A 12124-nucleotide genomic window follows, 5' to 3' on the forward strand; every position below is an offset into this window, starting at 1 on the left:
GGTGTTATACGAATGAGCCAGAAAGCCCATAAAAAGTCGAAGCCTCTTACGTGATACTCGCCGACTCGACCTTGACTTCTTCATTTCTCCAAACCCTAATTTCTTTTCCTTATCGTTTCATGTCTCTGTAAATCGACGCTCCGTTTCGAAACCCTAGCAATTCAGAATCTTTACCCCTCTCCTCTTAGGCTTTTTTGTTTTGTTTTGTTTTATTTTTTACGATTCTCCGGTCACTGTGGAGAGATAGATTGTTAGATCATGTATAAGGAGAGGGGAACGCGTGTATCGAAGTCGGAGGTGGTGGATCAGAAATGCATAAACAAGGTTCATGATAATCGAGCGTCGCATTGGTTGTCTCACACCGTCAACGGAAAGGGCAAAGCAGCGTCGAACTCCGTCACGATAGGGAAGCAATTGCATGACCACAACAGCCGTGATTCACGTTCTGCTTCCCTCTCCAAAGTCACCATTTCCGATGGTAAAATCATAATCATTCCTTCTCTAATTGCGGATTGTTCGATTCAATTCAATTCAATTCTGGAAATTTCGCTGGATTGGCATGCATTGTAAGGCATGAAAACTTCAGATTACTCTTAATTTTTTTCAGTTTCTGGGTTTTTATTTCCGCTTCTTTTTTTTTTTGGTTTGGATTCTTCAATCCCCAAATTCATGTCCCACAAGTTTAAATATACCTGTAGCTTCCGAAGTCTCCAACATGTCAAGCGCATTCATCTACTTCCTTGAATAGTAAAACAATGTTTCTGAGACTTGCAATCTTTTTTTGATTCAGGGGACAGGTGAGGAAGCCATTGAAACAGTAAAACTTCTTGCTCTTAAAGAGGGATTCCTGGTACAATTGCTTTATAACCTTCTTTTCTAAGTGTATAAAACTATGAAACATAGGTGTTTGATGTGATCAATGAGATAATTTGGCAGGTGGGAATATCCTCTGGAGCAGCAGCAGCTGCTGCGTTGAAGGTTGCAAAGCGGCCAGAAAATGGAGGCAAACTCGTTGCAGTAAATCTTTTTTTTTTGTCTCTGACTTACCATAAATGTTTGAGTTAGAGTATGAAAAATCAGGGATCAGAATTTTGATTGTTTAGGAATCCTTTACCCTTGGGTTGATCATGAAATTGTTTACTGTTGCTTGATACCAAAATTTTGAAGGTTTTTAACTTCATATGCTTGGGGTTTCCTTTGTTTTATGTTTGTTTATCATCTTTATGGTTTATGGGATATGTAAATAAGCCGTGGACAATTATTTGAAAGAAGTTTCAAGCAGTTATTGTTTTGTAGAATTCGACTCTACAGAGATGTGCAAGTATATAGTTTTTTTTCTCTTTGAAATTTCAAGTTTCTTGAATTTGATGAAGTGCAGAGACACATTTCTTTTTAATTTCAGGGAACTTCTATGGATGAGCATGCTTTCAGGTTGAGATTCTGGACACAAGCGGAGGGACACAGTTGGGAAAGCTTGAGATAATATTCCAACAAAGTGACATGTAAAAGTTGTAGCTGTTGAGGCAACCGAAAAGAGCTAAGACAGCTTTTCAGGACATTGAACAGGTAATAATGCAATTGCTGAAGTTTAGGTCTTATGCGTCGGTTTAATATTATTCTGTTACAAGTCACAACAGCTACAAAGAGACGTGACATGCCATTGGTCTCTGTCGTAATAGAAGTTGTGTTGGATTTACTACCCTCAGAAACATCAAACACAATCCTTCATGTTTCTTTGTTTATGCATAGCTTCCAAAGAGGAATATTGGAAAATACTCAAGTTAAAATTTTGTTGATTTCATGACAAAGGAAGAAACGTCAAACGCAAAAAACAAACATGGTCGAGTACTCATTCCTACGGACGCCATTTGGTAAGACTCTTATGTTGCACTCTGTTCTCTTTCTCTCTCTCTCAGACCTCTTAATTTGGATCCATTGACTCTTTGTTTACCGTCACAGGTGGTCGAGTGGGCCAAAAATGACAGTAGCATGGAAGAGAAGCAGCATCATTCAATTGGTAAGTACCAAGAAATGAGCTTCTAAAGAGGAGAACTGGAGAAGAACAGAAATAACCACACCTTCTCTGTTAAGAATTTGTGTTGACCACTGTGATTGATAATTCTCAATGCTTGAACTTTCGCTCTGTACTGGCTTAATATATTAGACTATTAATTTATGTTTTTATTTTGTGATTAAATGAAAAAGAACGTGGTACTTATACACATAAGATATTTCTAAACATTTTTTTTGTCGCTCGCAACTGCCTGAGATTTATATTTAACGCACAACGTAATGGTTATAAACTTCAAAAGAGTCACTCTTAATAAAAAAATATTGCGTAGACTAATAGAAACACAAAAAAGGTACAAAAAAGTGTCCCAATAGAAAAATCAGTACCCTGCGTTTGCGTAGCAATTGGTCAACCTAAAATGTACAAAAAGAGACAATAGTATTGCTGATTGTTTACACTGTCTGTGTTATGCGTCTAACACAATGTTTTTAACTTGCTGCATCAAAACATGTGCAGAAAGTAAACTTCCGCTGAACTAAACATAGCATGGACATCTACATTGTTTTACTTACAAGCTTATTTGAGCCTCTGTTCGGATTTGAAAAAAATGGGCCGCAAAGATTTGAGCCTCTGTTCGGCTTTGCTTAGATTCTTTCTTGAAACCCTCTTTAATATCTGTAAAATAAGCCAATCTCGAACAGGCACAGCAGAAAACTCTTCCGTGTAAGCTAGACGGCAAGAAGACCAGCAACTATTCATTTACGTTCTCCTAAGAATGGACTTATAGACCCTCAATCATCCCTTTTCCATTTTTAACTACGGCCCATCAAAATACGGAACTAAGAGCACCCGCATTGAGGGTTTATGGAGGGAGTTCACACAGAAATCAAGAAAAAAAAAATAAAATAATTCAAAAACATGAACTCCTCTCTCCTAAAGCTCTCTGGGCTGAACCCCTCTCTCCTAAAGTTCATCACTGTAGCGCGGGCCCCACGTGTCGTGGCGGCCCGCGATTGGTCTAGTTTTTTTTTTTTTTAAATCAAAAAGAAAAAAAAAAAGTTTAATAATAAAAAATTGAAAAGATGAACTCCAAGAGGGGGTTCATTGATGTGGGTGCTCTAAGCGTTCCCAATTAGACAACAATTAACAAGTCCATAAATAAGACAAAGTCTAATAAATATCAAAAACATGTACGATTAACATTACCACAAAAACATACAATTTATTCCTCCGTATAGGTATGCACACGTATCGAAAATATCTCCCACCACAAAGAAGACCAACCATGTTCATAAAGATATACAAATATCGAAACTAAACAACTCAAGATAAAACAACAACAATGTCCATCACCCCGCGCTTGCGCGGAAGGGGGGGGGGCTATGCCCGTCATAAACTAATAAGTACATGCGGGCAAACAACCTATTTTGTGATTCATCTTATGTCTACAATGATTCATCTTATGTCTACATGATTCATCTTGATTAAAAATATGGAAACATTTTTAACTTACAGTCATAATATTTTGGTTATACCAAGGCCACCGAGTTCCTTTCTTACATGGCTTAAACTGTGGTAGAAGAAAGAAAGAGTAATTATACTTAAACACGACGAAGGAAGTCACCTTCCTCATTTTAGCATGAATGAATGCCCACTATAGTAAATATTTAGTGTTATATACATATTTCAGGTAAAGTTTGGATGACCGAGATGTGAGCAGAGGGTTTATGAAAAAACAAAAGACACAAGAGTGACTATAAGCGCTATTATTTAGTACTTAATTAACATTCTTAAGAACATACTTGAGTAAGCATAAAAATAAAACGTATGTTTATGCTTTGCTCTTCTAGGTTGATGACAATAAACATAAAAACAAGAAGCATTTGTAATAGATGGATGATATAATGATCATGCAAGCCTATTTCGTAGATTATTTGAGGAGGAAACTCCAGTTATATATCATGTATTAGCATGTGATATCCAAAGACAACTATATTATAGATTTTTAACCACAATGCAATTTTTTATACTTTTTAATAATTATTTTGATCACCAATCCATTCTGAGAAAATAGCAGTATTATACATATACCAATATGACATTATTCAAACTAATTATATATATATATAATGCAAATACACCAACTTAGATGGAGAAGAACAAACGAAATAAAAAGATAAATGTCCTAATATCCTTAAAAGTTATAAATTTAATGGGTTTCAAGCCAAAAGAAACATTAACAAAATTTTTTTTTTAAAAAAACTGTTAATTTAAAATTTATTTTACGTAAACTTAAATAAGTGTGGTAATAAATATAATCATTCAATCAAAAAGTAAATATATTCAGATTAAACTAATTTTAAATTATTTTAATATGTTTGTTCATCAGGTGATATATAATTTACAATAATAAAATAACAAATTTTGAATAGTAAAAATTTCAAGATAAAGAATATATATATCTTAACTAATAATTTAGTTAACTTTTTATTAATCTTACTAATACCCTATATAAAATTTCAATAAAAACAAAAAATTATTTTAAATAGTTTTAAATTTGCATTTACTTTTATAATTCTATAAACAGTTCCAATATATATCATATTGTTTATTTATAAAATAAATATAAAAATTAAACTAAATTAATATTATAGGAAAAAATCCGGGCGTAGGCTGGAAAACCCCCTAGTTCATTTAAAATGGCATTAGAATGGATCCTTTTTGAGTTGATTCGAATTCTTTCAATACAATCAACATTCTAAACCACCAAACGTTGCTAAACAAGTACGATTCAATTGGACTTTTCTTACCGAAGGGCATAGTTGTAATTAGCCATAAGTTATAGGGCCGAGTATAGCCCCGTCTCTTTTAGGTTTCGTTAATTCACAGGCCACAAGGAACCTAAATCTCACTCCTTCCCTCTCCGCCGGCGGTGAAACCATGTCGCACTTCGGAAGGTCAGGTCCGCCGGACATCAGCGACACCTACTCTCTTCTCGTCCTCAACATCACTTTCCGTAATAATATCTCTCTCTCTCCCTCTATTTGTAACACTGTTCATGGTTATCGTGGTTTCTGAGAGATTTAGGGTTTTTGTTGTGTAGGCACGACTGCAGATGATCTTTATCCTCTATTCGCTAAGTATGGGAAAGTCGTCGATGTCTTCATCCCCAGAGATCGAAGGTCCAATTTCGTTTCTCTCTCTGTTCTAGTGAGAAATTAGGGTTTCGTTCTTGTCTCTATTTAATTTGAATCAGCTCAGTATTGTTATGTGATTCAGGACTGGTGATTCGCGTGGGTTTGCATTTGTTCGATATAAGTATAAAGATGAAGCTCACAAAGCTGTGGAAAGGCTTGATGGTAAACTTATCAATATCTTTTTCCTTTTTGTACTTTGTGAGTGTGTGTAAATGTTCAGTTTCATGAAAGGTTAAGTCTTTCGTTGCAGGACGAGAGGTTGATGGCAGAGAAATCACTGTTCAGTTTGCTAAATACGGCCCTAATGCGGAGAAGATGTAAAGCTTCTTTCTTTTTGTATTTGATTATTAAGAGTTTCTTACGCTTATTGCCATTTGATTTTGGTGTGATTCACCATTCCTTGTTTTTGGACTGTGGAACTCAGTGTTTCATACATGTAGAAGGTTCTTCTTATACTTTATATGTAATTGTTTCTTGATTAGTTTGTAATTATCGTTTTTCAGTTCCAAAGGAAGAGTTGTGGAACCACCTCCAAGGTCACGGAGGTCAAGAAGCCGTAGTCCTCGAAGGAGCCGTAGCCCTTATAGACGCCGCAGTCCCCGCAGGAGGTGAGTTTCTTCTTTACTCTGTTCTCTAGTGACCGTGACGTGGGAGTTTGTAGTTGTATTTTACTATTAATCAGATTAGCTTTTGGTACTTGATTGATCAAATGATTTCATCTTAACCGGACACGCCTGAATAATTCTAATGGAGCTACATAAATTTCAGGTCCCGAGATGATTACAGGGAAAGAGACTACAGGAAGAGGAGCAGAAGTAGAAGCAATGAAAGGGGGCGTGATAGGCATCATGACAAGGATAGAGATTATCGCCGTCGCAGTAGGTCTCGTAGTGCCAGCCCTGATGACAAACGCAGAGTCAGAGGCCGTTATGATGATGAGAGACGCAGTCGCAGTTGCTCCTTGAGGTCCTTTTTTGAGCTTTGTTTTCAATGTTTTTGCTCCACGCAATGTACAAATGATTCTGATCCCGATTTCATGTCATGTAGTGCATCTCCTGCTCGCCGCAGCCCCAGCCCTAGAAGTGCCTCCCCACTAAAAGCCTCTCCTGAACGGCGAAGCAAAGAGAGGTCTCTAACTCCTGCTTCCCGCAGCCGTAGCCCAAGAAGTCCTTCCCTGGAAAAGGCCTCTCCTGAGAGGAAGAGCAATGATAGGTCCCCGTCTCCTCGGGACACAGCTCGTAGTCAGTCTCCTAATGCGGAGGTGGGCTAAAGGCATTCATAGCTTTATATATAGATCACCAATGTAAAGTTGATCTCTGAACTGTGTTTGGTTATATAACTTGCAGGAATGACGGGGTAATTGTGAAGGAGACAGTGTATCAAAACATGTTTTGCTTGTATTGATGATGTTTCATCCTTCAAGCATGGGAACTTCTATCCTCTGTAGTATTGGTTGAATTTCCGTAGGTGCTCTGAACTACTACTGTGTGTTTGTTTCCTGCTATCTTTCGAGTTTAGTATCTTGAGACTTCCTTAGTTGTCTATGTGCAAGGGTTATTCTGTATGAGATTTTAAATCTTTAATTTACTGTGGTCTTCTTTGTTTTTTTTTTGTCAAGTTGCTAATTCCATGGCTTGTCTTGAATTTTTCTAGTCTGGTTCGAGAAAAGAATTGACTTGGGAAGATGGCACAGCCGTGTTGAGATTGTAGCTGTTGCTGCTGTCTATGAAACTGTAGATGATTGATGTCTTGATCGATGTTAGATGTGTCATGCTTGATGATAGATGCCGGTTTCAACACCCTGATGAATCTACCCTACCATATATAGTTAGCATCTTTGTCTCACCCTTGTTGTCAATACTAAGAAGGGTTTGGTTAGTCGATTGCCCTGTGTTTGAATCCAGTTATGAAATTAAGTTAATCATTGTCTTCGGTCGTAAATCCACTTTCATTTGAGCTTCACTAACATCTCTCTTTCATCGAAGGTTTAACAAAAAATTCTTAATTTAATACAAATAAGAGATCACCAAGGCTACGTACAACATCATTGTTGTGGTTACTAGTTAGTCGATGGTGAGGTGAAGAAGCTGCGTAAAGTCCAACCTTCGAGTTTCATGGTAAAAAGTCTTGTACTTATTTGGCCAATAAGTCAACCAAATAGAACCTTTAATCTCCCATTCCATTCTTCTCCCCATTGCTCCTTTACCAATCTTCCACACCACGCTCTCTCCATACTCATCCCCTGCGAATATCACTCCTCCTCTCCTCGTAAATGACCTATACGCCCTCGCGTACCTATCCTTAAACCAAGACCTCGGGCTCATTATCGAAAACCTCGACGGCTTTGTCGTGAAAACCTCTCTTCCTCCAACGCTGCTGTCGTACAAGATCCAGTTTAAATTGGCCGTGTAGCCGAGCACAGACTGCTCGAACTTCCATGGGGTCATTGTCATGGTCGAGGCTTCTCGTCCAGCTACTCTTAGGCCTAAAGAGTTTGGTGGGTCGAACGAGCCTTCTATAGACCTCTCGACCTCGAATTCTCGTCCAGGGTTGTTGGATGATTTGCTGACAGAGACGCTTATGAAGTCGGTTTGGAGAGTGGGAGTTATTTGTAGAGAGATCCTTGATGGGAAGTGCTTCTCGTGTTCTCCTGCTCCTTTTCTCGACATCAGTCTCTCGTTTACAAGCTTTATTACATCATATCTGTACATGCATAAAAGGTTTTGTCACTTAGGAGTTGCGAATGTTTCATTAAAAAAACTTTGGACAAATCTCATAAATAATACATTTTTAGTTCTTTTTTTCCAAATATATCACTCGAACAGAAAAAGTTCTTAAATACTATTATTTATCGATCAACAAAAACATTAAACGCTATATCCAAAATCCAAAATCCTAATCTGATCATCTAAATATTAGACCATAAATTTTAATCACTAAATCCTAAATTTGTATTAATATATTTATATTTATTTTAACCTTTTAATAAATGTTATTTTTATGATATTTTTTTAACAAAAAATTGATGTAATGCTATTTGACCGTATTTCCAAAAACTTTTTAGGCCATATTTTTTAGTGTTGAGACAATAAATTAGTATGTACCTGATGTTGTCTATCTTCACGATCACATCGATCCACTTGTCTCTAACTACAACTTTATGATTGAATTGCATCACACCTTCAAGCTGATTAAACTTGAGAGAGAACAACAATCTCGAATCAGCTGTAGGGTTGCTCGATCTCTCCACTTCCATGGCTTCAATAGGACAATACAATTGCACTTTCCACAGTCCATAAGTCGAAAAAGCGTAAGAGAACAGAGGAGTTGTCGTGGTCTTGTTACTCCGATTATCCTTACGCTCGATGATCCAATTTGTAATTGCTAGATTGACTGATCTCATCCATTGTTCTTCTAAATTAGACCCTAGAAGCTTCATAAGAGATGTGGTCGCTTGCCTTGCATGACAAGTTACCAAATGGTTCCTGAGGGTGATCAGGCAGTTTTCACGGAGATATAAAGGAGCTTCATAGACGCAAACGAGGAACGAGAGAGTGAGGATCACTGTATTGAAGATGTCTTTAAGACCATTGATCATTGAAGGATCAGGCTTAGGGACTTTGATGGTTGAACAATTGGAACTATTAGAGGTATAAGTTAAAATAGATTCAACAAAACTAAAGAGGAGAGAGGTGATTGTTTGTTCATCAAAAGGGTTTGGTGAGTTTGAGTTGATGTTGAGTTCTTGTTTTGAGGTCCAGAGGTACAAAGGAGGATGGTTATTGGATTGGACAATGATGGAGAAAGTGGGGATTTTAGGGTTAGGGTTTCTTTGTGCTATAAGATTTAGGGTTGAATTTGGGAAATCAGAAGCTGAGTGACAAATACAAAAGGAAAGAGAAGTTGTATTCCATTTGGTGATTTGTGGAATGTTTTGTATCCATGTGAATACATCAGGGAACTTCTCGGACATAATTTTGTGGTTGTTCTTGTTGTGGATTAGTTTTGCTTGCATACACACATATATATAGAGATGCATGGGCTTGAACATATTGCTTCATGTGTAGATTTTTGGCAAGAAGCAAAATTGAAGTGATAAGCTTTAAATTTTGCTAAAAGTAGGATAATAAACTTTTGTTGGAATATTTCATCTATGGATGGTTTGGATATACTTGTCATGAATAATTATCAAAACTATCACTTCGAACATTTTATTTTTACGGTCTCACATTCTATTCTTAGGGAGAATATTCTATTCTTAGGGAGAATAGTAATATCTTAGGCTGCAACTGGATTGTAAATATTTGGAATGAATGATGTGGAATGGCCTATTCCATTAATTCCATAAAAAAATTTACCATTTGACATGAATGGAATGGAATACTCATTCTATTAATTCCAAAAATAAATAGAAAAAAATACAAAGAGAATCATTCCATAACAAATTTGATCATGAAAGAATAGAATGAATTTCATTCCATTTTTTGTTGTATTCTATTTCTACCATTCCATTTATTTTAAATTCCACAAATTCCATATATGTTTACCAGTTACACCCTTAGTAGTTTCACCAGATGATGAATGCTAATATCTTTTTTTTTTTGGTTTTGTTAATTCTTTTTTTTTTCTTGTTAATTTCAGTTATTAGTAATGAAGCTTTTGATGTGTTAAAAAAAACTAATGAAGCTTTTAAAAATTATACGGAAACTTAACATTTTTCGATAATCTTTTTCTTTAATTGCAAGATTACGAAAATATTATTTCTATCTCAGGATTTTGATTGAATTTTTCTTTCTGAATGATAGAGATATGGTTGATGTGCCATGCATTATTTGCATGGCAAGAGTTGACTAATAACCAGAAAATGAATTTCAGATTCTTTGTCATAATCTTTTTTTTTTCTTTCAAATCAACAAAGAAAATTTGTAAGAAAATAATTCTTAGCCACACAATATTTCAACCACTTCCGCAGCGTCAAGTAAACAACAATGGATCTTGCGTTAATTTACTTTACGTATTCCTTTGGTTCACCCTCATCCAGTCATCTGCATGGTAATTTTAGTTATAATCCCATTTCCCAACTTTTCCTTACATTACTAAATTTAGCCTTTGAAATATTAAAATACTATCAATATGCTTTTACTGCTACAGTGTATATTTCTCATTTTTGGGAAGTTTTCTATACTATTTGGAGAATACCTTCTCTTTTGATACAGTAACATACGTTACATACCAGGATAAGATCAGAAGTCTAGAAAACTCTGTTTCGTTTGGTATTTTCTTTTTACTAAATTTAGTAAAACCCTTGGAGCTATATGTAATCTATATGGGTTTCTAGAAAATTAGATAATCTAAACACAGGTTTCTACCAAAAATTAGATAATTTAGATAGACATCCACACGCTAAAGCCATCATCCATCATTGCTTATTCTTCCTCTTTTGTTTCTCTTATTCTCCTTTTGGGATATTAGATAAGAAGTTGCGGATCTTCAGCTGTCAAATTAACGCAGTTTCTTGCTCCACACGGCTGGAGATGCTAGTTTATGAATCTGGCATCCTACCATTATCGGCCATACGTGTTTAAATTCAGGCCAGATGAGAATCCAAAGCATCAGGCACATTATAGGCCCATCCCATGTCAAGTTCAGTTCTTGGTTAAATGGGCAATATCCTTTTGTAATATTTTACCTTGGAAGAGGAGTATCGTTGTCATACATAAACTGTCTCACAAACTCAGGGTTACAAAATTTCTACAAGTGATAAACGCATCTCATCCACTCACACCGCTTTTTCCCAATCGCTCTTTTCCGCCAAGCGTTTGGATTATAGATTCCAAGAGCTTAATCTCGTTATCGCGTTTGGATATCTGTTCTTGCATCTCTCGGAGCTCTTCCATATGCAGCTTGAAAACCTCTGAAACAATAGTTACAAACAGTCTTCGTTGAATATCATCGACCCGAGAAGCGCATTGATAATTTTAAAAGTTATACATACTTGTGGTGTTTTCAAGCTCTTTTGTAACCTCTTGCGCACGTGACTCAGCAGCTTTTTGAGAAGCCTCAGCTTGACGTTTCTCTGAGCGAGCATGAGCAGCAGCTGTAATGGCAGCATCTAGTTCTCTTTCTAGTGTTTGTACCCTTTGCTCAAGTACCTAAAACAACACACAGGCAAAAATGATTGCACTTGGATATTTCATGGTGAAGCTTCAAAGGTCGAGCCTTTGATGATTTGGTGATTATTAGCATCATCAGTAGACCACAAAATCAAACTACAGGCTCACTGTTATGGAAAAGAGCCAGAATCATAGAATAACAAGACTTGGTTTAGTGCAATTTGGTGATCAAAGCACAGAGATTCTAACTTTTAACCTCATATGAGTTTCCAGATTCACCATCTTATGCAATTCTAGATCAACACTATCACAATGTTATGAATCAACCTAGCTAACGAATCAACCTAGCTAAGACCAGATCACATGATCAAATCATCAAATCACAGAGGCAAATCATGATCAATCAGATCGAATCATCAAAATCCACGAATCAAGGCTTTAACGGACCTTGATTGCTCGAGCTTGTTCGGAGACTAGAGAAGCTCTAGCGAAAGTGTCTTCTCCAACGAAGACAGCTTTCTTGAGGAGAAGCTTCTGTAGAGAATCGAGATTCGAAGCCATCTCCGTTATGTTCTCTAACGATCCCTTCCATCTATCCTCGCTCCCTCCGATCTGCTCCTCCATCGGAAGAATCAAAGGCTCTCTCTCTCCCTTTCTCCTTCCCGGAGAAATCAAACTTGACTCAGCCCAATCAAAAGATTCTTTGGGCTTTATTTTACTTAAATAACTCCAGCCCATTAAGTACAGTATTAAATTTCAGCCAATAAGCGGAGAGCACGAGTCCAGTTTCGAGAACATACCAA

General features: G+C 36.6%; 4 protein-coding genes across 5 annotated transcripts; 2 read left to right on the forward strand and 2 right to left on the reverse strand.

Moving 5' to 3' along the window:
- The first annotated feature begins 16 nt into the window (after positions 1-16).
- Positions 17-2241, forward strand: LOC106347750 (bifunctional L-3-cyanoalanine synthase/cysteine synthase). The gene is made up of 5 exons (XM_048750693.1): positions 17-478; positions 791-850; positions 937-1017; positions 1403-1871; positions 1960-2241. Exons 1-4 carry the CDS (start codon positions 419-421, stop codon positions 1481-1483), a joined length of 282 nt encoding a protein of 93 aa, XP_048606650.1. The 5' UTR covers positions 17-418; the 3' UTR covers positions 1484-1871; positions 1960-2241.
- Positions 2242-4814: 2573 nt separating this feature from the next.
- On the forward strand, positions 4815-7170 carry LOC106426678 (serine/arginine-rich splicing factor SC35). 2 transcript variants are annotated; one of them, XR_001285347.3, is made up of 9 exons: positions 4815-5027; positions 5115-5193; positions 5291-5370; positions 5459-5525; positions 5712-5816; positions 5977-6174; positions 6256-6469; positions 6555-6671; positions 6862-7170. XR_001285347.3 is itself a non-coding variant. In XM_013867403.3 (8 exons), exons 1-8 carry the CDS (start codon positions 4952-4954, stop codon positions 6558-6560), a joined length of 825 nt encoding a protein of 274 aa, XP_013722857.2. In that variant the 5' UTR covers positions 4815-4951; the 3' UTR covers positions 6561-6813. The 2 variants fall into 2 exon arrangements, 1 of the variants encoding a protein (XP_013722857.2); XM_013867403.3 differs by lacking the exon at positions 6862-7170 and having other exon boundaries at positions 6555-6813.
- A 35-nt stretch (positions 7171-7205) lies between these two features.
- Positions 7206-9219, reverse strand: LOC106347763. Its single transcript, XM_013787359.3, has 2 exons — positions 8313-9219; positions 7206-7911 (listed from the first exon to the last, which is right to left on the reverse strand). The coding sequence occupies exons 1-2, from the start codon at positions 9179-9181 to the stop codon at positions 7272-7274; spliced, it is 1509 nt and encodes a 502-aa protein (XP_013642813.2). The 5' UTR covers positions 9182-9219; the 3' UTR covers positions 7206-7271.
- Positions 9220-10869: 1650 nt separating this feature from the next.
- LOC106347783 (myosin heavy chain, muscle-like) lies at positions 10870-12026 on the reverse strand. Its single transcript, XM_013787386.3, has 3 exons — positions 11769-12026; positions 11204-11360; positions 10870-11122 (listed from the first exon to the last, which is right to left on the reverse strand). Exons 1-3 carry the CDS (start codon positions 11943-11945, stop codon positions 10980-10982), a joined length of 477 nt encoding a protein of 158 aa, XP_013642840.2. The 5' UTR covers positions 11946-12026; the 3' UTR covers positions 10870-10979.
- Positions 12027-12124: the final 98 nt, after the last annotated feature.

This window comes from Brassica napus, chromosome C3, assembly GCF_020379485.1.
Source record: "Brassica napus cultivar Da-Ae chromosome C3, Da-Ae, whole genome shotgun sequence".
Taxonomy (NCBI): Eukaryota; Viridiplantae; Streptophyta; class Magnoliopsida; order Brassicales; family Brassicaceae; genus Brassica; species Brassica napus.